This window comes from Pristis pectinata, chromosome 12, assembly GCF_009764475.1.
Source record: "Pristis pectinata isolate sPriPec2 chromosome 12, sPriPec2.1.pri, whole genome shotgun sequence".
Classification (NCBI taxonomy): domain Eukaryota; kingdom Metazoa; phylum Chordata; class Chondrichthyes; order Rhinopristiformes; family Pristidae; genus Pristis; species Pristis pectinata.
In genome coordinates, this window is record NC_067416.1 from 43,710,580 (window position 1) to 43,731,855 (window position 21,276).

The following is a 21,276-nucleotide window of genomic DNA, read 5'->3' on the forward strand; positions in this document are numbered from 1 at the left end:
TGTATGGGAGAAGACAGAGAGAGGTAGTGGATGATTGTTTCCCAGACTGGAGGCCTGTGATTAGTGGTGTGCCTCAGGGATCTGTGCTAGGACCATTGTTGTTTGTTGTCTATATCAATGATCTAGATGATAATGTGGTAAATTGGATCAGCAAGTTTGCTGATGACACTAAGATTGGAGGCATTGTGGGCAGCAAGGAAGGCTTTCAAACTTGCAGAGGGATCTGGACCAACTGGAAAAATGGGCCAGAAAATGGCAGATGGAATTTAATGCAGACAAGCGTGAGGTGTTGCATTTTGGAAGGACAAATCAAGGTAGGACATACACAGTAAACAGTAGGGCACTGAGTAGTGCAGAGGAACAAAAGGGATCTGGGAGTTCAGATACATAGTTCCCTGAAAGTGGCATCACAGGTAGTGGCCACCTAACCACAGGAAGGATATCAGTAAGATTGAAGGAGTGCAGAGAAGATTTACTAGAATGTTGACGGGTCTTCAGGAGTTGAGCTACAGGGAAGGATTGAACAAGTTAGGACTTTATTCCTAGGAACATAGAAGAATGAGGGGAGATTTGATAGAGGTTTACAAAATTATGAGGGGTATAGACAGAGTAAATTCCAGTAGGCTGTTTCCAACTAGATTAGGAGAGATAAGTACGAGAGGACATGGCTTTAGGGTGAAAGGGGAAAGGTTTAGGGGAAACAGTTTAGGGGGAACATTAGGGGGAACTTCTCGACTCAGAGAATGGTGGGAGTGTGGAATGGGCTGCCATCTGATGTGGTAAATACAGGCTCACTCTTAAATTTTAAGAATAAATTGGATAGATACATGGATGGGAGAGGTCTGGAGGGTTATGGACTGGGTGCAGGTCAATGGGACTAGCAGAATAAAGTTTTGGCACAGACTAGAAGGGCCGAATGGCCTGTTTTCTGTGCTGTAGTGTTCTATGGTTCTATATCCAATATATAGAAATGATAGGGAAGCATGAAAGAGAGGCTGGTAGATGGAACCAGATGACGGAAGGAATGATGAGCAAATGAAGTTCGGTAGGGGAAGGGAAGGGCGTAGTCATAGTGTCGGACTCATACAGCATGGAAAAGGCCCTTTGGTCCAGACGCGTCCATGCCCACTAAGATGTACATTCAAGCTAAATCCCATTTCCCAGCACTTCACCCACATCCCTCTAAAGTCTTGTCATCCATCTACCTCTCCACCTACTTCTTAAATATATCTAATGTACCTGCCTCAACCACTTCCTCTAGCAGCTGTGTAAAAAAAAGTTGCCCCTCAGGTTCTTATTAAACCTTTCATCTCTAATCTTAAAACTATGTACTTTATTTTTCAATTCCCCAGCCTTAGAAAAACGACCACTCACCGTCTCTGCCCCTCATGATTTTATATACCTCTATGAGACCACCTCTCAGTCTCCTACACTCCAAAGAGTAAAGGCCCAGCCTGTCTAACCTCTCCCTATATCTCAGTCCTCAAGTCCTGGCAACATCCTTATAAACTTTTTTTTGCACTCTTTCCAGTTTAATCACATCCTTCCTATAACAGGGTGACCAAAACTGAACACAATTCTAAGTGTGGCCTCACCAACGTCTTGTACAATCGCAACATAACTTCCCAATTTCTGTATTCAGTATCCTGACTGATGATGGACAACATGCCAAAAGCCTTCTCCTCTGCCCTATCTACCTGAGACTCCACTTTAAAGGAACTATGCATTTGCGCTCCAAGGTCCCTCTGTTCTACAACAGTACCCAAGGCTCTTATGTTCAATGTAAAAGTCCTATCTTGATTTGTCCTTCCAAAATGTTCCTTGAATTAAATTCCATTTACCATTCCTCAGCCCATCTACCTAGCTGATCAAGATCCTGCTGCAATTCTTGATACTCCTCTTTACTGTCTATGGCACTACCTATTTTAGTATCATCTGCAAACTTACTAACTTATTTCTCATATATTCTCATCGGTCATTAATATAGATGATAAATAACAATGGGTCCAGACCAACCCCTGGAGCACACCAATGATCACAGACCTCCAGTCTGAGAAACATCCTTCCACCATCATCCTCCGTTTCCAACCATCTAGCCAATTTTGTATCCAGTTTGCAAACTTTCCTTGGATACCATGTGTTGAGACAAAGGCTGGTAGGTACAAGGTGGATACTGATAAGATAGGGATGAATGGCAGATGGAACCAGGCTGGGGAGTTGAAATGACATGCAAGCAGCAGCTCAAGACTGCCACTGCAGACAGAGCGCAGGTGTTCTACAAACGGTCACCTTGTCCAAGTTTGGTCTCGCCGGTGTAGAGGAACAAATACAACAGAGAGGTAGGAGGAGATACACATAGATCTCTGCCTCAGCTGGAAGGACTATTTAGATCTCTGGATGGTAACAAGGGAAAAGCTGAAGGGACAAGTGTCCCACCTCCTATGGTTGCAAGGGAACGTGTCAAGGGTGCAATGGGTGAGAAGGGAAGGGGTAGGCGGGAAGGGGTGAGCTGACCAGAGTCACCAAAGAGGGTGGTGAGGTGAAATAAGAGAACAAGGGGGACTCCACCTCTGTTGTGTCTGGGGAAAGTCAGGGGCTGACAGCAGACATGTGGGACATGGAGGAAATGCACAAAAGGGATCCATCAACCACAGCAGAAAGGAAGCCACGTTTCCTGAAGAAAGGATATTTCCGAAGTGCTAGCGTGGAAAGCGCCATCTTGAAAACAGATGCAGCGGAGACAGGGATAGTTGGAGTGGGTGGGGCCCCTACTCCCTGGGGACAGTCAGCGTGCGTGGGACATGGTCCGTGGAAGAGTTGGTGGGTATGGATAATTCATATTTGGCAAGGTTAGGACAAAGCATTTATTCAGCATTCCAGGAGAGAACTGAATGAAATGTTTCCCTTTGGGGTGCATTATTCAAGCGAGTTCTTGCTTGTGTGATCCATTGAAAAAAAAGGTCCCATAAGAAATATATCCAAACATGGAGGCAACTGCAGGCTACATGCCTTCTGTACTACGCAGCAGAAACCACCTATTCCTAGAACAGATATACTGTATCTGTGAATCTTCTTCAGTGGGTGTATTTCAACACCACATAGAATCTTGCACAATAGGAACCACCCAGAACAACTGCTTACAGGGGGAAAGAGGCAACAAAAGTTAGTAAACAGACAAAATAACAGTTCTGAATGTAAGTAATTAATATGACCTGTTGGGAGTAACATTATTTGAATGATACCTGAGCCGGTTATTCAAACCACACTTTCTCAGGAGAAATTATAAATCTCACCTTAAATCTCTCATTCAGTACAGCCCTGCGCATGCACCGGATACCGTTTACAACGCTAGTCCCAGAAATAAGATGGTCAGGGTTTACAATCATGTACCCAACATCTCTTTTTATTATCCAGGTGTCCATGTGTTTCTCTCCTTCAAGATGAACTATGTCCCCAGCTTTGACTTCAGTTGTGTCCCTGAAATGAACAGAGTTTCTCAAAGACGTCCCCAACATCAAATATCAATGTTACAAGTAATTCAATGGAAAACCAAAATACTGTGGATCTTATATCGGAACAGAAAATTCAAATTGTGAAAAACATCCAGAAAGTTATCCGTGTCCAGAGAAGGAACCGCAGCAAACTTTCATCAAAGCTCAATCAACATCACTTTTGTTTCTCTTCACAGATGATGCCTGACTTTTGGATACTGTTGGGGGGAATGACTGTTCAGGAGAAAGCAGCAGCAGCAGCCAGGTCTGGGGCTCTGAAGCTTAGCAGGGAAGGGGGATGGCCGACAGGACTTTAGTGATAGGAGACTCAGTAATTAGACGGGCAGCTAGGATATTCTGTGGCCACAAAAGGGATTCTAGGATTGTGTGCCTCTCTGGTGCCAGGGTCAAGAATGCCTCTGAGTGGTTGCAGAACATCCTCAAGGGGGAAGAGTGAGCAGCCAGAAGTCATTGTGCACATTGACACAAATGACACAAGTAGAAAAATGGATGAAGTTCTGCGGAGTGAATATTGGGAGTTAGGAAAGATGTTACAAAGCAGGGCTTTGAGGATAGTAATCTCTGTATTACTCCTACTGCCACATACTACTTAGGGTAAGAATAGGAGGACATGGAGGATGAATGCGTGGCTGAAGAATTGATTCAGGGGGGCAGTGAATCAGATTTTTGGACTATTAGGATCACTTCTGGGACAGAGGTGACCTGTACAAGAGGAGTAGGTTCCACCTGAACAGCAGGGGGACCAATACCCTGGCGGACAGATTTGCTTGTCCTACTGCAGAGGGTTTAATCTAGAATGACATCAGGGTGGAATTCAAAGCAGTAGTAAAGCAGATGGAAGGCTGGAAGTTGAGAGAATTCAATGGCAATAAATTCAGTAGATAAGATGAACAGCAGCATGGCAGGGAGCAAGGAAAGACTGCTGGTTTAAAATTGCATTTATTGGTATTGGTTTATTATTGTCACTTGTACCAAGGTACAGTGAAACACTTGTCTTGCATACCGATCGTAGAGGTCAATTCATTACATAATGCACACTGGATTAGTACAAAATGCATCGAGATAGTACAGAGTGCCTTGATATAGTACAGGTAAAAACAATAACAGTACAGAGTAAAGTGCCACAGCTACAAAGAAAGTGCAGTGCAATAAGGTGCAAGGTCACAACAAGGTAGATCATGAGGTCGGAGTCCATCTTATCGTATAAGGGAACTATTCAATTGTCTTATCACAGTGGGGTAGAAGCTGTCCTTAAGTCTGGTGGTACGTGCCCTCAGGCTCCTGTATCTTCTACCTGATGGAACAGGAGAGAAGAGAAAATGACCCAGGTGGGTGGGGTCTTTGATTATGCTGGCTGCTTCACCAAGACAGCAAGAGGTAAAGACAGAGTCCAAGGAGGAGAGGCTGGTGTCCGTGATGTGCTGGGCTGTGTCCACAACTCTCTGCAGTTTCTTGCGGTCCTGGGCAGAGCAGTTACCGTACCAAGCCGTGATACATCCAGATAGGATGCTTTCTATCGTGCATCAATAAAAGTTGGTGAGAGTCAAAGGGGACAAACCGAATTTCTTCAGCCACCTGAGGAAGTAGAGGCGCTGGTGAGCTTTCTTGGCCATGTCATCTATGTGATTTGACCAGGACAGGCTGTTGGTGATGTTCACTCCCAGGAACTTGAAGCTCTCAACCCTCTCGACCTCAGAACCATTGATGTAGACAGATGCATGTACACCGCCCCCTTTCCTGAAGTCAATGACCAGCTCTTTCGTTTTGTTGACATTGAGGGAAAGGTTGTTGTCATGACACCAATCCACTAAGCTCTATCTCCTTCCTGTACTCCGACTCATCGCCATTTGAGATACGGCCTACAACAGTGGTATCATCTGCAAACTTGTAGATGGAGTTAAAGCAGAATCTGGCACACAGTCATGAGTGTATAGGGAGTACAGCAGAGGGCTGAGGACACAGCCTTGTGGGGCACCAGTGTTGAGAATAATCGTGCCAGACGTATTGCTGCCTATCATCACTGACTGCAGTCTGTTGGTTAGAAAGCCAAGGATCCAGTTACAGAGGGAGGCATTGAGTCCTAGGTCTCGGAGTTTGGTGACAAGTTTGCTTGGGATTATTGTATTGAAGGCAGAGCTGTAGTCAATAAACAATAGTCTAACGTAGGTGTCTTTACACCTACGCTGAGTGTAGGGCCGGGGGATGATGTCCGCTGTGGACCTGTTTCGGCGATAGGCGAATTTCAGTATATTGCAAGATGACTGCAAAATTGCAAGAGGCCTGACCTGTAAGGCGGATGAACTCCGGGCATGGATAGCTACATGGGACTGGGATATTATAGCCATTACAGAAACATGGCTAAGGGAGGGATAAGGCTGGCAGCTAATTGTTCCAGGGCTCAGGTGCTATAGCAGGATAGAAGTGGAGAAAAGAGAGGAGGGGGAATTATTTTTCTGATTAAGGAGAACTTCACAGCAGTAGTCCAAGACGAAATTACTGAGGGATCATCAAGTGAGGCTTTATGGGTGGAGATGAGAAATAAGAAGGGCATGATCACCTTGTTGGGATTGTACTTTAGGCTTCCTAATAGTCAACTGGAATTAGAAGAACAAAGGGGTTGTCATAGTAAGGAATTTTAACTTTCCTGATGCAGACTGCGACTGCTAAAGTGCTAAGGGCTTAACTGGGGTGGAATTTGTTAAGTGTATTCAGGAAGGTCTCCTCAGGCAATATATAGAAGGCCCTACTGGGGCGAGGGCAAAGCTTGACCTGATCTTGGGAAATTGGACAGGGCATATGTAAAGGAACAGGGACATGCAGGGTGGGACTTGGAGGGATATGTGCTGGAAGCAGGGAATTGGGACTAGATAGGTGGGCATCATGGTCAGCATGGTTTCATTGGCCAGATCTGGAGTATTGCATTCAATTCTGGTCGCTCCATTATAGGAAAGATGTGGAGGCTTTGGAGAGGGTGCAGAAGAGGTTTACCAGGATGCTGCCTGAATTAGAGCATGTGCTATAAAGAGAGTTTGGACAAACTAGGGTTGTTTACTCTGAAGTGGCAGAAGCTAAGGGAAGACCTGATAGAGGTTTATAAGATGATGAGAGACATACATAGGTACAGTAGACAGCTGGTATCTTTTATTCCCCAGGGTCGAAATGTCTAATACTCGAGGGCATGCATTTAAGGTGAGAAGGGGCAAGTTCAAAGGAGACATGTGGGGCAAGGTTTTGTTTTACAGTGCGTGATGGGTGCCTGGAATACACTGCTGGGGTGGTAGTGGAGACAAATATGACAGAGGAGTTTAAGAGGCTCTTAGATAGGCACGTGAATGTGCGGAGAATGGAGGGATATGGACATTGTGTAGGCAGAAAGGATTCTAAGGGATGATATACAGCATTTTGAAAGACAGGTTGATTAAGGATAGACAGCATGGCTTTGTGAATGGGAGATCACATCACAGGAATTTGACTGAGTTTTTTGAAGAAGTAACCAAGAAGGTCAATGACGGCAGAGCAGCAAACATAATCTATATGAACTGCAGTAAGGAGCTTGATGAGGTTCCACATCGTAGGTTGCTATGGAAAGTTAGATTGCATGGGATCCAGGAGAGCTAGTTAATTGGAGACACAACAGAGACAGCAGCTGCTGGAAATCTGGAGCAACACACACATGCTGGAGGAACTCAGCGAGTCAGGCAGCATCTATGGAGTGAAATGGACAGTCAACGTTTCGGGTCTGAAGAAGGGTCGACTGTCCATTTCCCTCCATTGATGCTGCCTGACCTGCTGAGTTCCTCCAGAGCTAGTGAATAGGATACACAATTGGCTAGATGGTAGAAATCAGAGGGTGATGGAGAGATGGAAGGTTGCTTTTCGAACTTGAGGCCCGTGACTAGTGGTGTTCCTCACGGCTCAGAGTTTGCCATTACTATTTGTCATCTACATCAATGATTTGGATGTGAATGTAAAATGCATGGTTAGTAGAGTCATGGAACAATACAGGCCCTTCGGCCCAATGAGTCCATGCCGAGCATGGTGCCCATCCATCTTGTCCCAATTTCCTGCATTCAACCCATATCGCCCTAAGCTCCGCCCCTGCATATAACTATCCAAGTGCTTCTTAAAAGATACTACTATATCCGCCTCAACCACTTCCTCTGGCGGTTCGTTCCATGTACTCACCACCCTCTGTGTGAAAAAGTTGCCCCTCAGGTCCCTTTTAAATCTTTTCAATCTCTCCCTGAACCTATGCCCCCTAGTTTTGGACTCCCCTATCCGAGGGAAAAAAAACCATGCTCCAATTCCTACACTCCAAGGAATAAAGACCTCTCCCTGTAACTCAGGCCCTCGAGTCCTAGCAACATCTCATAAATCTTTCTACACTCTTTCCAGTTTAATCATATAACAGGGTGACCAAAACTGTACACAGTTCTCCAAGTGTGGCCTCACCAACGACTTGTACAACTGCAACATAATGTCCCAACTCTTATACTCAATACCCTGACTGATGAAGGCCAGCATGCTAAACACCTTTTTCACCACCATCTACCTGTGATGCCACTTTCAACGAACTATGCACCTGTAGGTCCTAGGTCCCTCTGTTCCATTACACTCCCTAGTACCCTACCATAGTACAAGTCCTACGCTGGTTTGACTTTCCAAAATGCATCACCTCACACTTATCTATATTGAAATCCATTTGCCACTCCTCGGCCCACTTCCCTAACTGATCAAGATCCACCTGTAATCTACGATAACCTTCATTATCAACACTTCCTATTTCGTAAGTTTGCAGATGACACTAAAATAGGTGGTGTCATTGACAGTGAAGATGATTATTATGAGTTACAATGGGATCATGATCAGCTGGCTAAGTGGGCCGAGGAATGGCAAATGGAGTGTAATTCAGATGTGTGAGCTGTTGCATTTTGGGAAGACAAATCAGGGTAGAGCATTCACAGTGAACGATAGGGCCCTGGGGAGTGCTGTAGAACAGAGGGACCTAGGAGTACAAGTATATGGCTCGCTGAGAGTGGCATCACAGGTAGATAGGGTATTGAAGAAGGCTTTTGGCATGCTGGCCTCCTTCAGTCAGGGCATTGAATATCGAAGTTGGGATGTTGTATTGCAGTTGTACAAGACGTTGGTGAGGCTGCATTTGGAATACTGTGTTCAGTTTTGGTCACCCTGCTATAGGAAAGATGCCATTAAGCTGGAAAGAGTGCAGAGGAGATTTTCGATGATGTTGCTGGGACTCGAGGGTCTAAGTTATGCAGAGAGGTTGAGCAGATTGGGACTTTATTCACTGGAGCATAGGAAAATGAGGGGTGATCTTATAGAGGTGTATAAAATCATGAGGGGACATAGATAGGGTGAATGCGCAGTCTTTTTCCCATGTTTGGGAAATCAAGAATTAGAGGTCATAAGTTTAGAGTGAAAGGGGAGAGACTTAATAGGAATCTGAGGGCAACTTTTTCACCCAGAGGGTGATCCGTTTATGGAATGAGCTGCCAGAGGAAGTGGTTGAGGCAGGTACATTAACATTTAAAAGACACTTTGGATAGATACCTGAATAGGAAAGGTTTAGAGGGATATGGGCCAAACACAAGGAAGTGGGACTAGCTTAGATGGGAATCTTGGTTGGCATGGACCAGGTGGGCCAAAGGGTCTGTTTCCATGCTGTATGACTCTAATTTGGCATCACGGTTGGCACAGACGTCGTGTGCTGTAGGGCCTGTTCCTGTGGTGTATTGTTCGATGTTCTATGTAAGACATTCATCACCAAACTGGCCTCACAAAGTGCAAGTCTTCTTCTCACTTTCATCACAGGTAGCTTTCATCTTATTCAACTCATTTTACCACTCAGCATTAAAGTATTGATACGTTCAAATTTTTCCAGCCTTTATGACTTTTGGGTAACAACATCCCCAAAAATGTAACCATTTGTCCAACTGTTGCTTCATCCATTAAGGTAACAGTACAATAAAGGTTCTTTTTCAATCCGACAGGTCTACTAAAATCAAAAACAAAACAGCAAACGTCACCTTTACAGGATGCCCAGGTTCACTGATCCAATTGATCTCCTGATCAGAACAATTTGAGATACACTAAGAACTCCCATAAGAGCAAGTGAACAGCATGAAACAAATAGAAGCAGAGCACCAAGTGCAAGACCTGCCATGGTGGCAGTTTTGGCAAACATTCTGACATTATGCATAAATACTGTTATTATGCAGGCATAAGAGAGTACAAATTCTGCAAGTCCTTACCAATCATCTCTCAGAATACATCGCTCTGTGCTGCTGCTACTCAGGGTACCTGGCTGGCTCACTGTAATCGTCAAATGTTTTTCTGGATCTCCACAGGAATTAAGGACTTCATTCACTGTCACAACTTGGAACCGACCCCTGCAGAATTTTACACCATCATCAGAACACATCTTACTAATGGAGAAAAGGAGAATGCCAATGTAGAATTTTAATCACATTGTTTGAAAAATCTCAATCAATTCCACTCTTCAACAGCAACATAAGTAAGATTAAATGCACAATACTATGCAGCATTGACAAAGAATAAAAAGACTCAAGTTTCAATCTCAGAATGTGCTGAATTGGACCAATGTATACTTCTACAACTGCTTTGGGCTTAGATGTTAGGGTTTCTGCCCTAAGTCAGTATCCAGTAACTCCTAATAGAAAATGTACCTCTCTGGTCTGAGCTGCAACTTTTTGCCATTTCTTACTTTGACAACATACCAGAGGCTCAATACACTCCAAAGCAGAGGGAGAAAATACACTAATTTCACAAGCAGCTTAATGCAATCCACGAGACTTCTTCAAATAAACTTCAATTAAGCAAGAACACTTTTATCCTGACAATTCATGTTTTTACCAATTTATCAATGACAGAATATTTTTATTGAATTTTTAAAGTGACTTATATAATAAAAATGTTTCAGCATAGTTTGCTTTAGTACTTTGGGCAGACAGGAAATGTGCAGAAAATGCTTATATCTGAAAACCAACTCCAGGTGAGAGCTGATTGCCAAGAGAACAGCAATAAAACATGCATACTATATTATTCATCAGTAAATATTAAAGTGCATTGTCTATGACTAAAATCAGATCTGAACGAGAGGTTACTTGTACCAAACTAGCTCTTCGTTCTTTATGTTACCATGCCAAATCTGCAATTAAGGACTACATACCATTTGCTTTCCCAATTGCTTGCTAAACTTGCAGAGGCACCCACATTCCTCTTAAGTTCAATGCCTATCAATCACTTACTATTTACAGAAAGATGGCCTTTTTGCATTTTCTTCCGAGGTAGATGACCTCACATTTTTCCTCATTATATTTATATATGCTATGTCCTTGCCTATTTACTTAGCCTGTCTGTATCACCCTGAAACCTCTCTGCATCCTCCCTAGGGCCTCGAGTAAAGCCTGCATGCATCACGCTGGACACAAGCCGATAGGTGGCAAATAATATTTCTGCCACACAAGTACCAGGCTACGATAATCTCCAAGGAAGTCTATGGCATTTGTGAAGTCTTCCAGAATGAACATCTTGAAGGATATCAATAAACAGAAGCACAGTTAAACCAGCTACACAAATATTCTAGCTATAAGACAGGCTGGATCTCCTATAGTGAGTGACTCACCTTCTGGCTCTCCAAAGTCTCGACTACCTCCCAAGACGCACAATGGAACACTCATCATTTGTCTGGATGAGTGCAGCTCCAACACTCAAGAAACTCAAAAACTATTCCCATCTAACACCAGGAACTTTCATTAGTGCACAGTGGCTGCATCAGCTGCAATATTCCATGACAGGACATGTACAATTACAAGAGCAGGAGATATAAATGAACATCACCATCATTTACATCCAATAGGGTTTCTCAGAAATGCTCATCAGATGAACACTTGTGGCAGAAACCAAGACACAGATCAAAGCTGTGAAGGGGAAGTATTCCAAATGACACAGAGGCACAAGAGACTGCAGATGCTGGAAGCTGGAGCAGAAAACAATCTGCTGGAGGAACTCTGCAGGTCGAGCAACATCTGTGGGGGAAAGGGAATTGTCAACGTTTCAAGTCAAGACCCTGCATCAGGACTGGAAATAATTCCAAATTTGACCAGCATGGACACAGCAGGCCAAACGACCACCTTCTGCTTATAACTTGTTATGATTTCTAAGTCCCTCTCAGTCATACAGCACTCTGACTTTGAAATGTCATTGATACTTCATTGTCATCAGCTCAAAATCCTAAAATTCCCTACCTAACACACCGAGTAAAGATCATTAAGACAGTACTGATTCAAGGTAATAGTTCACTTGGAGTTCATCCTCAAGAGTGGCACTCTAGAATCGATAGAAAGGATATTGCAGAATTTTGATTGTTGATTCTCAATGGAGTATTTGTTACAATTCACATCTCTAGAACCTCCACTTCCAGAGTACTAAACATGATTCAGATCACTGGCGCAGTAAGACCTGGCACGAGGTACTGAACTGAAATAAAAACAGAAAATGCAGGAAACACACAGCAGATCAGGTAGCATCTATGGAGGGAGAAAAAGAGATAATGTTTCAATTTGAAGACCTTTCATCAAGACAGAGCAATAAGTATCTTGGTTAGATGGAGATGAATGGAGATTAATAAATTCTAAAATAAATCAAACTTGAATAAACTGTTTGAGACCGAAAATCTAGAATTGGCCCATTTTGAAATGATCAGATGTGTATTTTTTCATATGCTTTTAACCAAACAGATAAAAATGTGGAATGCACCATTAAAACTAAGTGTGGAAATTTGAGGATGTGATGGTACATATTCGTACCAACAACATAGGTAGGGAGAGGAATGAGATCCTGAAAAGAGACTATAGAGAATTAGGAAGGAAGTTGAGAAGCAGGACCTCAAAGATAGTAATTTCCAGATTACTGCCTGTGCTAAGCAACAGTGGGTATAGGAACAGATTAAGGAGGAGGTTAAATGCGTGGTTGAAGGATTGGAGTAAGGAGCAGGGATTCAGTTTTCTGGATCATTGGGGCCTCTTCTGGGGCAGGTATGACCTGTTCAAAGAGGACGGGTTGCACTTAAATCCCAGGGGGACCGACATACTGACAGGGAGGTTTGCTATGGCTACTGGGGAGAGTTTAAACTAGAATTGTTGGGAGGTGGGATCTGTACTGGAGAGACTGGGGAAGAGGTGTTTGGCTCTCAAATAGAGGAAGCTAGAAGTAAGTACCATAGGCAGGTGATAGAGCAGGGAAGTGTTCAGACAGGCTTGAGATGCGTCTGTTTTAACGCAAGGAGTACTGTGAACAAGGTGGATGAGCTTAGAGCTTGGATCGATACTTGGAGCTATGATGTGGTGGCCATTACGGAGACTTGGGTGGCTCCGGGGCTGGAATGGTTGATTCACGTGCCGGGTTTTAGATGTTTCAGGAAGGACAGGGAGGGAAGCAAAAGAGGTGGGGGAGTGGCACTGTTCATCAGAGATAGTGTCACGGCTGTGGAAAACGTGGACGTTGTGGAGGAATTGTCTACGGAGTCGCTGTGGGTGGAGGTTAGGAACAGGAAGGGGTCGATAACTTTACTGGGTGTTTTTTTATAGGCCGCCCAATAGTGACAGGGTTATTGAGGAGCAGATAGGGAAGCACATCCTAGAAAGGTGTGAGAATAACAGAGTTGTTGTAATGGGGGATTTTAATTTCCCAAACATCGACTGGCATCTCCAGACAGTGAGGGGTTTAGATGGGGTGGAGTTTGTTAGGTGTGTTCAGGAAGGGTTCTTGACACAGTATGTAGATAGACCTACAAGAGGAGAGGCTGTGTTTGATTTGATATTGGGAAATGAACCTGGTCAGGTGTCAGATCTCTCAGTGGGTGAACATTTTGGTGATAGTGATCATAATTCTATCTACTTTACGTTAGCGCTGGAGAGAGATAGGAACAGACAGACTAGAAAGGCATTTACTTGAAGGGAATTATGAGGCTCTCAGGCAGGAAGTTGGAAGATTAAATTGGGAACAGATGTTCTCTGGGAAAAGTATGGAAGAAATGTGGCAAATATTCAGGGGATATTTGTGTGGAGTTCTGCATAGACATGTGCCGATGAGACAGAGGAGTCACGAGAGGATACAGGAACCGTGGTGTACGAAGGCTATAATAAATCTAGTCAAAAGGAAAAGAAAAGCATACAAAAGGTACAGAGAGCTAGGTAATGTTAGAGATCTGGAAGAGTACAAGGCTAAAAGGAAGGAACTTAAGAAAGAGATTAGAAGAGCCAGAAGGGGACATGAGAAGGCCTTGGCGGGCAGGATTAAGGAAAACCCCAAGGCATTCTACAAGTATGTGAAGAGCAAGAAGATAAGATGCGAAAGGATAGGGCCTATCAAGTGCAGCAGTGGGAAAGTGTGTATGGATCCAGAAGAAATAGCAGAGGTACTTAATGAATACTTTACGTCAGTATTCACTACTGAAAAGGATCTAGGGGATCGTAGTGGGGACATGCAGCAGCCTGAAAAGCTTGAGCATGTAGATATTAGAAAAGAGATGGTGCTGAAACTTTTGGAAAGCATCAAGTTAGATAAGTCGCCGGGACCAGATGAGATGTACCCCAGGTTGCTGTGGGACGCGAGGGAGGAGATTGCAGAGCCTCTGACAATGATCTTTGCGTCGCCAAGGGAGACGGGAGAGGTTCTGGAAGATTGGAGGGTTGCGGATGTTGTTCCCTTATTCAAGAAGGGGAGTAGGGATAGCCCAGGAAATTATAGACCAATGAGTCTAACCTCAGTGGTTGGTAAGCTGATGGAGAAGACCCTGAGAGGCAGGATTTATGAACATTTGGAGAGGTATAATATGATTAGGAATAGTCAGCATGGCTTTGTCAAGGGCAGGTCCTGCCTTACGAGCCTGATTGAATTTTTTGAGGATGTGACGAAACACATCGATGAAGGGAGAGCAGTAGATTTAGTGTATATGGATTTCAGCAAGGCGTTTGATAAGGTACCCCATGCAAGGCTTATGGAGAAGGTGAGGAGACATGGGATCCCAGGGGATATTGCAGTGTGGATCCAGAACTGGCTGGGCCACAGAAGGCAAAGAGTGGTTGTTGAAGGGTTGTATTCTGAGTGGAGGTTGGTGACCAGTGGTGTACCTCAGGGGTCTGTACTGGGACCCTTGCTCTTTGTGATTTTTATAAACGACCTGGATGAGGACGTGGAGGGGTGGGTTAGTAAGTTTGCGGATGACACAAATGTTGAGGGTGTTGTGGATAGTTTGGAGGGCTGTCAGAGGTTACAGAGGGACATAGCTAGGTCGCAAAGTTGGGCTGAGAAGTGGCAGATGCAGTTCAACCCAAATAAGTGTGAAGTGGTTCATTTTGGTAAGTCAAATATGATGGCAGAATATAGTATTAATGACAGGACTCTTGGCAGTGTGGAGGATCAGAGGGATCTTGGGGTCCGAGTCCATAGGACGCTCAAAGCGGCTGCGTAGGTTGACTCTGTGGTTAAGAAGGCATATGGTGTATTGTCCTTCATCAATCGGGGAATTGAATTTAGGAGCTAAGAGGTATTGTTGCAGCTATATAGGTCCCTGGTCAGACCCCACTTGGAGTATTGTGCTCAGTTCTGGTCGCCTCACTACAGGAAAGATGTGGAAGCCATAGAGAGGGTACAGAGGAGATTTACAAGGATGCTGCCTGGAATGCGGAGCATGCCTTATGAAAGTAGGTTGAGGGAACTCTGCCTTTTCTCCTTGGAGAGACAGAGGATGGGGGGGACCTGATAGAGGTATAAGATGAGAGGTATTGATCAGGTAGATAGTCAGAGGCTTTGCCCCAGGGCTGAAATGGTGGCCACAAGAGGACATAGGTTTAAGGTGCTGGGGAGTAGGTATAGAAGAGATGTCAGGGGTAAGTTTTTTACTCAGAGAGTGGTGAGTGCGTGGAATGGGCTGCCGGAAACGGTGGTGGAGGCGGCTACAATAGGGTCTTTCAAGAGACTGTTAGATAGGTACATGGAGCTGAATAAAATAGAGGGCTATGGGTAAGCCTAGTAATTTCTAGGGTAGGGACATGTTCAGCACAGCTTTGTGGGCCGAATGGCCTAAATTGTGCTGTAGTTTTTCTATGTTTCTATGAATATTCAGAAAGAAGTTGCTTACAAATGAGGGACTGGCAAACGTCATGTAATCCTGCATTGTGCTGGTCTTTTGCACGATCTCCCTTGCCATTTTTGACTCTTAAACATATAAATTAATACTAAGTTGTGGCAAATGTGTGAAGGATGTCTGTGATGACTGCACAGCCTTGCCCATTATGATCCATGGGCCTGATGACATTGAGGCACTCAGAAAATTTATGTAAAAATATCTACTGATATTCAAGTTTTCCCCTATGTGCAGCTTCCATACTGGACAAGTAACTGCACATTTATACTTGGTTCAATGATGAATTTTGATGTGTGTAGGACATCCAGCTTATTCTATAGGGAGATCTATAGTTTATAAAACTAGGAGAGGCATAGATAGGGTACTAGTATTAGATATTTCGACCCTGGCGAAAAGATATCTACTTTCTATGCTACTCACAATCTTATAAACTTTTATCAGATCTCCTCTCAGACTCCGCTGCTCCAGAGAAAACAACCCAAATTTGTCTAATGTCACCTTATAGCACATGCTCTCTAATCCAGGCAGCATCCTGGTAAACCTCTTCTGCACCCTCTCCAAAGCCTCCACACATCCTTCCTATAATGGAGACCAGAACTGAATGCAATACTCCAGATGTGGCCTAACTAGAGTTTTATGAAGCTGCAACGCAACTTCCTGACCCTTGAACTCAATGTCTTGACCAATAAACCAAGCATGTCATACACCTTCTTTACCACCCTATCAACCTGTGCAGCACTTTCAGGGAGCTATGGACTCGGACCCCAAGATTCTCTGTACCATTAACACCCTGCCATTAACAGTGTACTGTCCTTTTCCATTTGAACTCCCAGTGCTCATATCTGTAACTGATATATATCCCACTATATTCTTTGGCAATCTTCTACACTATCCACAACACCACCAACCTTTGTATTGGCTGTGAACTTACTAACCCACCCATCCACGTTTTCATCCAAGTTATTTATATATATCACAAACAGCAAAGGTCCCAGTACAGATCCCTTTGGAACACCACTAATCAAGGACCTCCAGACAGACTAAGACCCATCGACCACTACCCTCTGCGTTCTATGGGCAAGCCAATTCTGAATCCAAACAGCCAAGTCACCGTGGATCCCATGCATCTTAATCTTCTAGATGAGCCTATCATGAGGGAACTTGCTGAATGCTTTACTAAAATCCAAGTGGACAACATTCACAGCTCTACCTTCGTCAATCACCTTCATCACCTCCCCAAAAGTTAGTAAGACATGACTTGTCCCGCACAAAGCCATGGTGACTGTCCCTATTTAGGCCACGGTTTTCCAAATTCTCATAAATCCTATCTGTAAGAATCCTCCCTGATTCCCTGACATGACGTGAGACTCACTGGTCTATAGTTTCCAGGATTATCCCTATTTCCCTGTTTGAGCAACGGAACATTAGCTACTTGCCAGTACTCCAGTATCTCACCTGTGGCTAGAGGGAACATAAAGATCTTGGTCAAGGCCCCAACAATCTCATCTCTTGCCTACCTGGGGTATATCCCATCAAGCCTTGGAGACTTAGCCACCTTAACTCTTCGAGAGACTCAACACTACCTCTTTCTTTAACTCAAAATGCTCCACACTGATCTCACTATCCTCCATGTACTTCTCCTTGGCAAATATTGAAGCAAAGTACTCATTTAGGACCTTCCACCTCGAAGTGAGGAAGTGAAGGGTTAAGAATTGCAACCATACCTATAACTGGCAAACAAAAAATATATATATTTGCATTTATATTTCTTTAGCAAGGACTAGCAAGCTGCTGACCCACTAGTTGGGTTGGAATGTTAACTGCCTTTGTTTCAGGTAACGAACCATTCCGATATGTCAGACGGTGGCGATACTGAGTGTAATTAACATCGAGGTAAAGACTTCGTCTGAACAATGAAGGGTGATACCTGCCTTTGAAAGCCTTGATTATAACTCAATTATACTAAGACAAAAGGTGTGATAGCTGTCTCGAGATCTCTATAGCTTGACCGAAACTCCCGGCGCCGTTTGCATGAGATGTGCCTGACAATTCCTGTATAAATGTCTGTCTGCCCTTTGTTCGGGGAGAACTCAGGAAGCGACTCTTAGTGAGTGCTGAAGAGAATTCTCCTAGCGGTGCACTGCTAATAAAGGTATTTGTTCAAATCGACCTCGTGGCACTGTGTTATTTACAGCAGACAGATAGGGAAATTGATTTCGGGACGACAATTTGGCGAGCCAGCCAGGAGTCCAAGACGAGGTTTCGGAAGCGGCGTGAGCAACTGACAGGGATAACGGTCACCTGAGACGGACGGGCCCACAAGGTATGATTCACCTTGATCCCTCTCAGGCAGTCGGACACCTGATCGATCCCTTCGCTTACCGACAATCCTCTGACGGACTCCTCGCGAACCTGTCCGAGTGCCACAGGTAAGAAAGGATTCGAGTCCCCAGTTAAGTTAAGTTCTGTTCGGGGTTCGAGTCCCCAGTTAAGTTCTGTTCGGGGTTCGAGTCCCCAGTTAAGTCCTGTTGGGGGTTCGAGTCCCCAGTTTTGGATTTGGGATTTTAAGTTGTGAATTTCAAGGTTTTGAGCTCTAAGTTCTGAGATCGGTTCTCCAGTACTACCACCCTGCCTTAGACCGGTTCTTAAGAGGGGAAATCCCCTATGGAAAGGTCAGGAACCTGAAGTGGGTGAAGGAAAGAGACCGACCTTATAGGTAATCGCAGCAATTCGTACCGTCCGATCGGGTAGAATACAAATATGGGACAAACTCTCGATAAGTCTGGGTCCAATACCCCACTATCTAGGTTATGTAAAGACGATCCGAAGAACGAGAGTAACTTCCGTAAATTATCAGCATGCCTCAATAAGAAATTGGGAAACGAAATATGGCCATTGGGGGGAACTTGGGATGTAGATAAATGCCTAAAGGCAGAAAAGGCAATTTGGGAGCGGAATACAGGGGAAAAATGGAAATTATTAATGTCTACTTGGAGAAAAACGGCCGAAGAGCTAACAAATAAATCTAAGCAGGCTAGCTGGGAACATAATGCACGCAGAAGGGGAATTAGTGTGTGTGATGAACAGGGAAATCCTAAGAGTTGGGAACTCCTGAAGTCTCAGTGCGGAGACCACGATGCTGAAAGGAGCAGAAGGGAGAGAGGAGAGGTAAATGAGGTGTATAAGGAGAAGAGCAGAAATAAAAATAAAAGTAGTAAGGATAAAGTAGAGGTACCTCCCGACATGTCTGGCGTGCCCCTGTTGTTCCAAAGTAATGATACGGACGAAGAGGAGGAGGATTGGATGGTCCGACCCACAGCCCCTACCTACCCCCCGGTTTCATTGCCGCCCCCATATAATGCGGCTAGCCCACCAGCCGTCCCGCCCCTACCACCAGCGACTGCTAGCCAAGTCCCACCCACAGGACAAGTCCATGGCCCTATTGCGTCCCGAACCAGGATGCGGCTTAGTCGAAGGGAAAGGCCACAGACAAACGACGGAGCTTTCTGGCAAGGGACGGTCCTTCAATAGATTCTCAGACGGACACCGACTCTGATTCTACCACTGATTATGGCGACCCGACAGATCCCAGCCTACCGACCATGTTGAACGGGGTTAAGGGAGCCAAGGTTAAGAAACAATTCCCCAACAGGAGTGTTCCCAATCCTGATCCAGCCCAAGCCAGCGCTAATCCTACAATCCAAATTTACACCCCTTGGAAGCCTCAGGAGATGTGCTTAATCATGAGTCAGGCACCCAACCGTAAAACCAACCCGGAGGAATTCATAGATTATGTGATTGGGACAATTCAGATGTATCAGGCCGCCCCACAAGACCTTTTCAGCCTTTGTTGCATGACCCTTACGACTAATGAAGTGGCACAGTGGAAAGAACACCTGGGGAACTATGCTGACTGGACAGCCTTTCAGGCGGCCGTCCGGCCTCAGGACCAGGTGGCCACTATTAGAACTGCCCTTCGTAAAACCCTCCAACAGCCTATTGACATAACTAAAGTTTTAGAATGCCGACCAAAACAAGGTGAGGACAGCCCAGACTTTTGGGACCGTTTCTGTTCACTTTACGGTACCTATGCGGGGAACGATGCCTACAACAGAGGAAATGCCTCCCCCCAGTTTAACACCCTCTTATCACAATGCATCCCTGCGGGAGTGGCCTCATCTATCCGCACTAATGACATGAACTGGCCTGACCACACACGACAAGTCATGAGGAGGGCGCTAGTCCATTTCTGGAGTAACGGGCGCGAGTTGAAAGCCACAAAGATAAAACAGGAAACGGTGCAGAGACCCCCTCGGCCCCAACCTTCCTACTCCGACAATACGGGCTATCAAATGGAGCAGCAATTTTGCGTTCCAGAAGGGGTTGACTGGTCCGGTAAAGGATACCCACTATACCCCAATGACTTAAGGGCCACCACCACCACCCTCTCGTAATTACCTAGGACCCAGGGACCCCAACAACCAGCACCGGCGAACGCCAGACCGACGGGATGCTACCTTTGTGGGGCACCTGACCATTGGCGGAGGGACTGCCCCCACTACCGTCATCGGCAGACCAGACCCCCTGGTAGACGACAACCTTTTTCAACCAACAACCCGTTTTCTGCCTGACTAGACATGGAGAGTAGCCTCTCCATGTACCCTGCCCTCACCGATAACCCGGACGATGAACCCATCGTCAATTTCTTAGTTGAAGGAAAACCGATTCCCTTTATGATAGACACGGGAGCAAATACTTCGACCCTTGAAGCCCCTTGTATTACCCAGCATAATTTTAAACTGTCCACTGCTTCAGTTCCATTGAGCGGACTGGAGGGACAGGAAAGATTCTACCCCTTAACTGAACCCTTACAAGTTAAATTTGAAGATCAGGAATGCCTGATCCAGTTTGCAGTAACCACAAGCCTGGGGGTTAACCTAGCCGGAAGGGACCTGCTCTGCTCCTTCCAACTCAAAATACAATGCCTGGATGACGGTATTACCATTACTGGTCCTAAAAACCATAGGATCCTCTGGATTCACCAGCCTCCTCAGTGGTGGACGGTGAACCTCACAAGCAGCGATTTTAACCCACCCTTGGAAACCACTGACCCGCATGTGACGCTAGCTTACAACCCCACTGGGGCCTCAAGGGAACTAGAAGGGTTGTATGCTCCTCTCCTGGGTAGCATGGTGACCGTCACTATTTTAGGGGAAGTAGTAGGGAAGGAGGGGCCAGCACTTCTAGTCCAAGTGCCTAATGAATTGTGGAATCAGTCAGGTTTGATGTCCCCTCACATTACCCTGTCAGTTAACGAGGGACATAGACCAAAGGAACTGGGATTCCTAGCCCACCGGCTTGAGGTACAGGCAGACAAAGGCCTTTTCGGGGTTCCTCAGGCTCTGCCAGGGGGGACCCTGACTTATTACCTCGTCCCTTTCTCGGTGACGGGCTGTTTACACCATCACTGGCCCCATCGACTCCCTTCGGATGAACCCACCCCCGATTTATGAACCGCATCGAAGTCCGAGGTGGGATACACCCCAGTGACCCCAGTCCAGATCCGTGTAAGAC

The 21,276-nt window shown here is 45.2% G+C and overlaps 1 protein-coding gene across 1 annotated transcript in view; it reads right to left on the reverse strand.

Annotated features, from left to right (window-relative positions):
* The window catches only part of dna2 (DNA replication helicase/nuclease 2), a 127,290-nt gene that overhangs the window by 94,501 nt on the left and 11,513 nt on the right, over window positions 1–21,276 (reverse strand). Inside the window, exons 3-4 of the mRNA XM_052027435.1 lie at window positions 9,785–9,922; window positions 3,294–3,477 (exon numbers count right to left, since the gene is read on the reverse strand). Of these exons, the coding sequence (XP_051883395.1) occupies window positions 3,294–3,477; window positions 9,785–9,922 (322 nt within the window). The remainder of the gene's footprint in view (window positions 1–3,293; window positions 3,478–9,784; window positions 9,923–21,276) is intronic.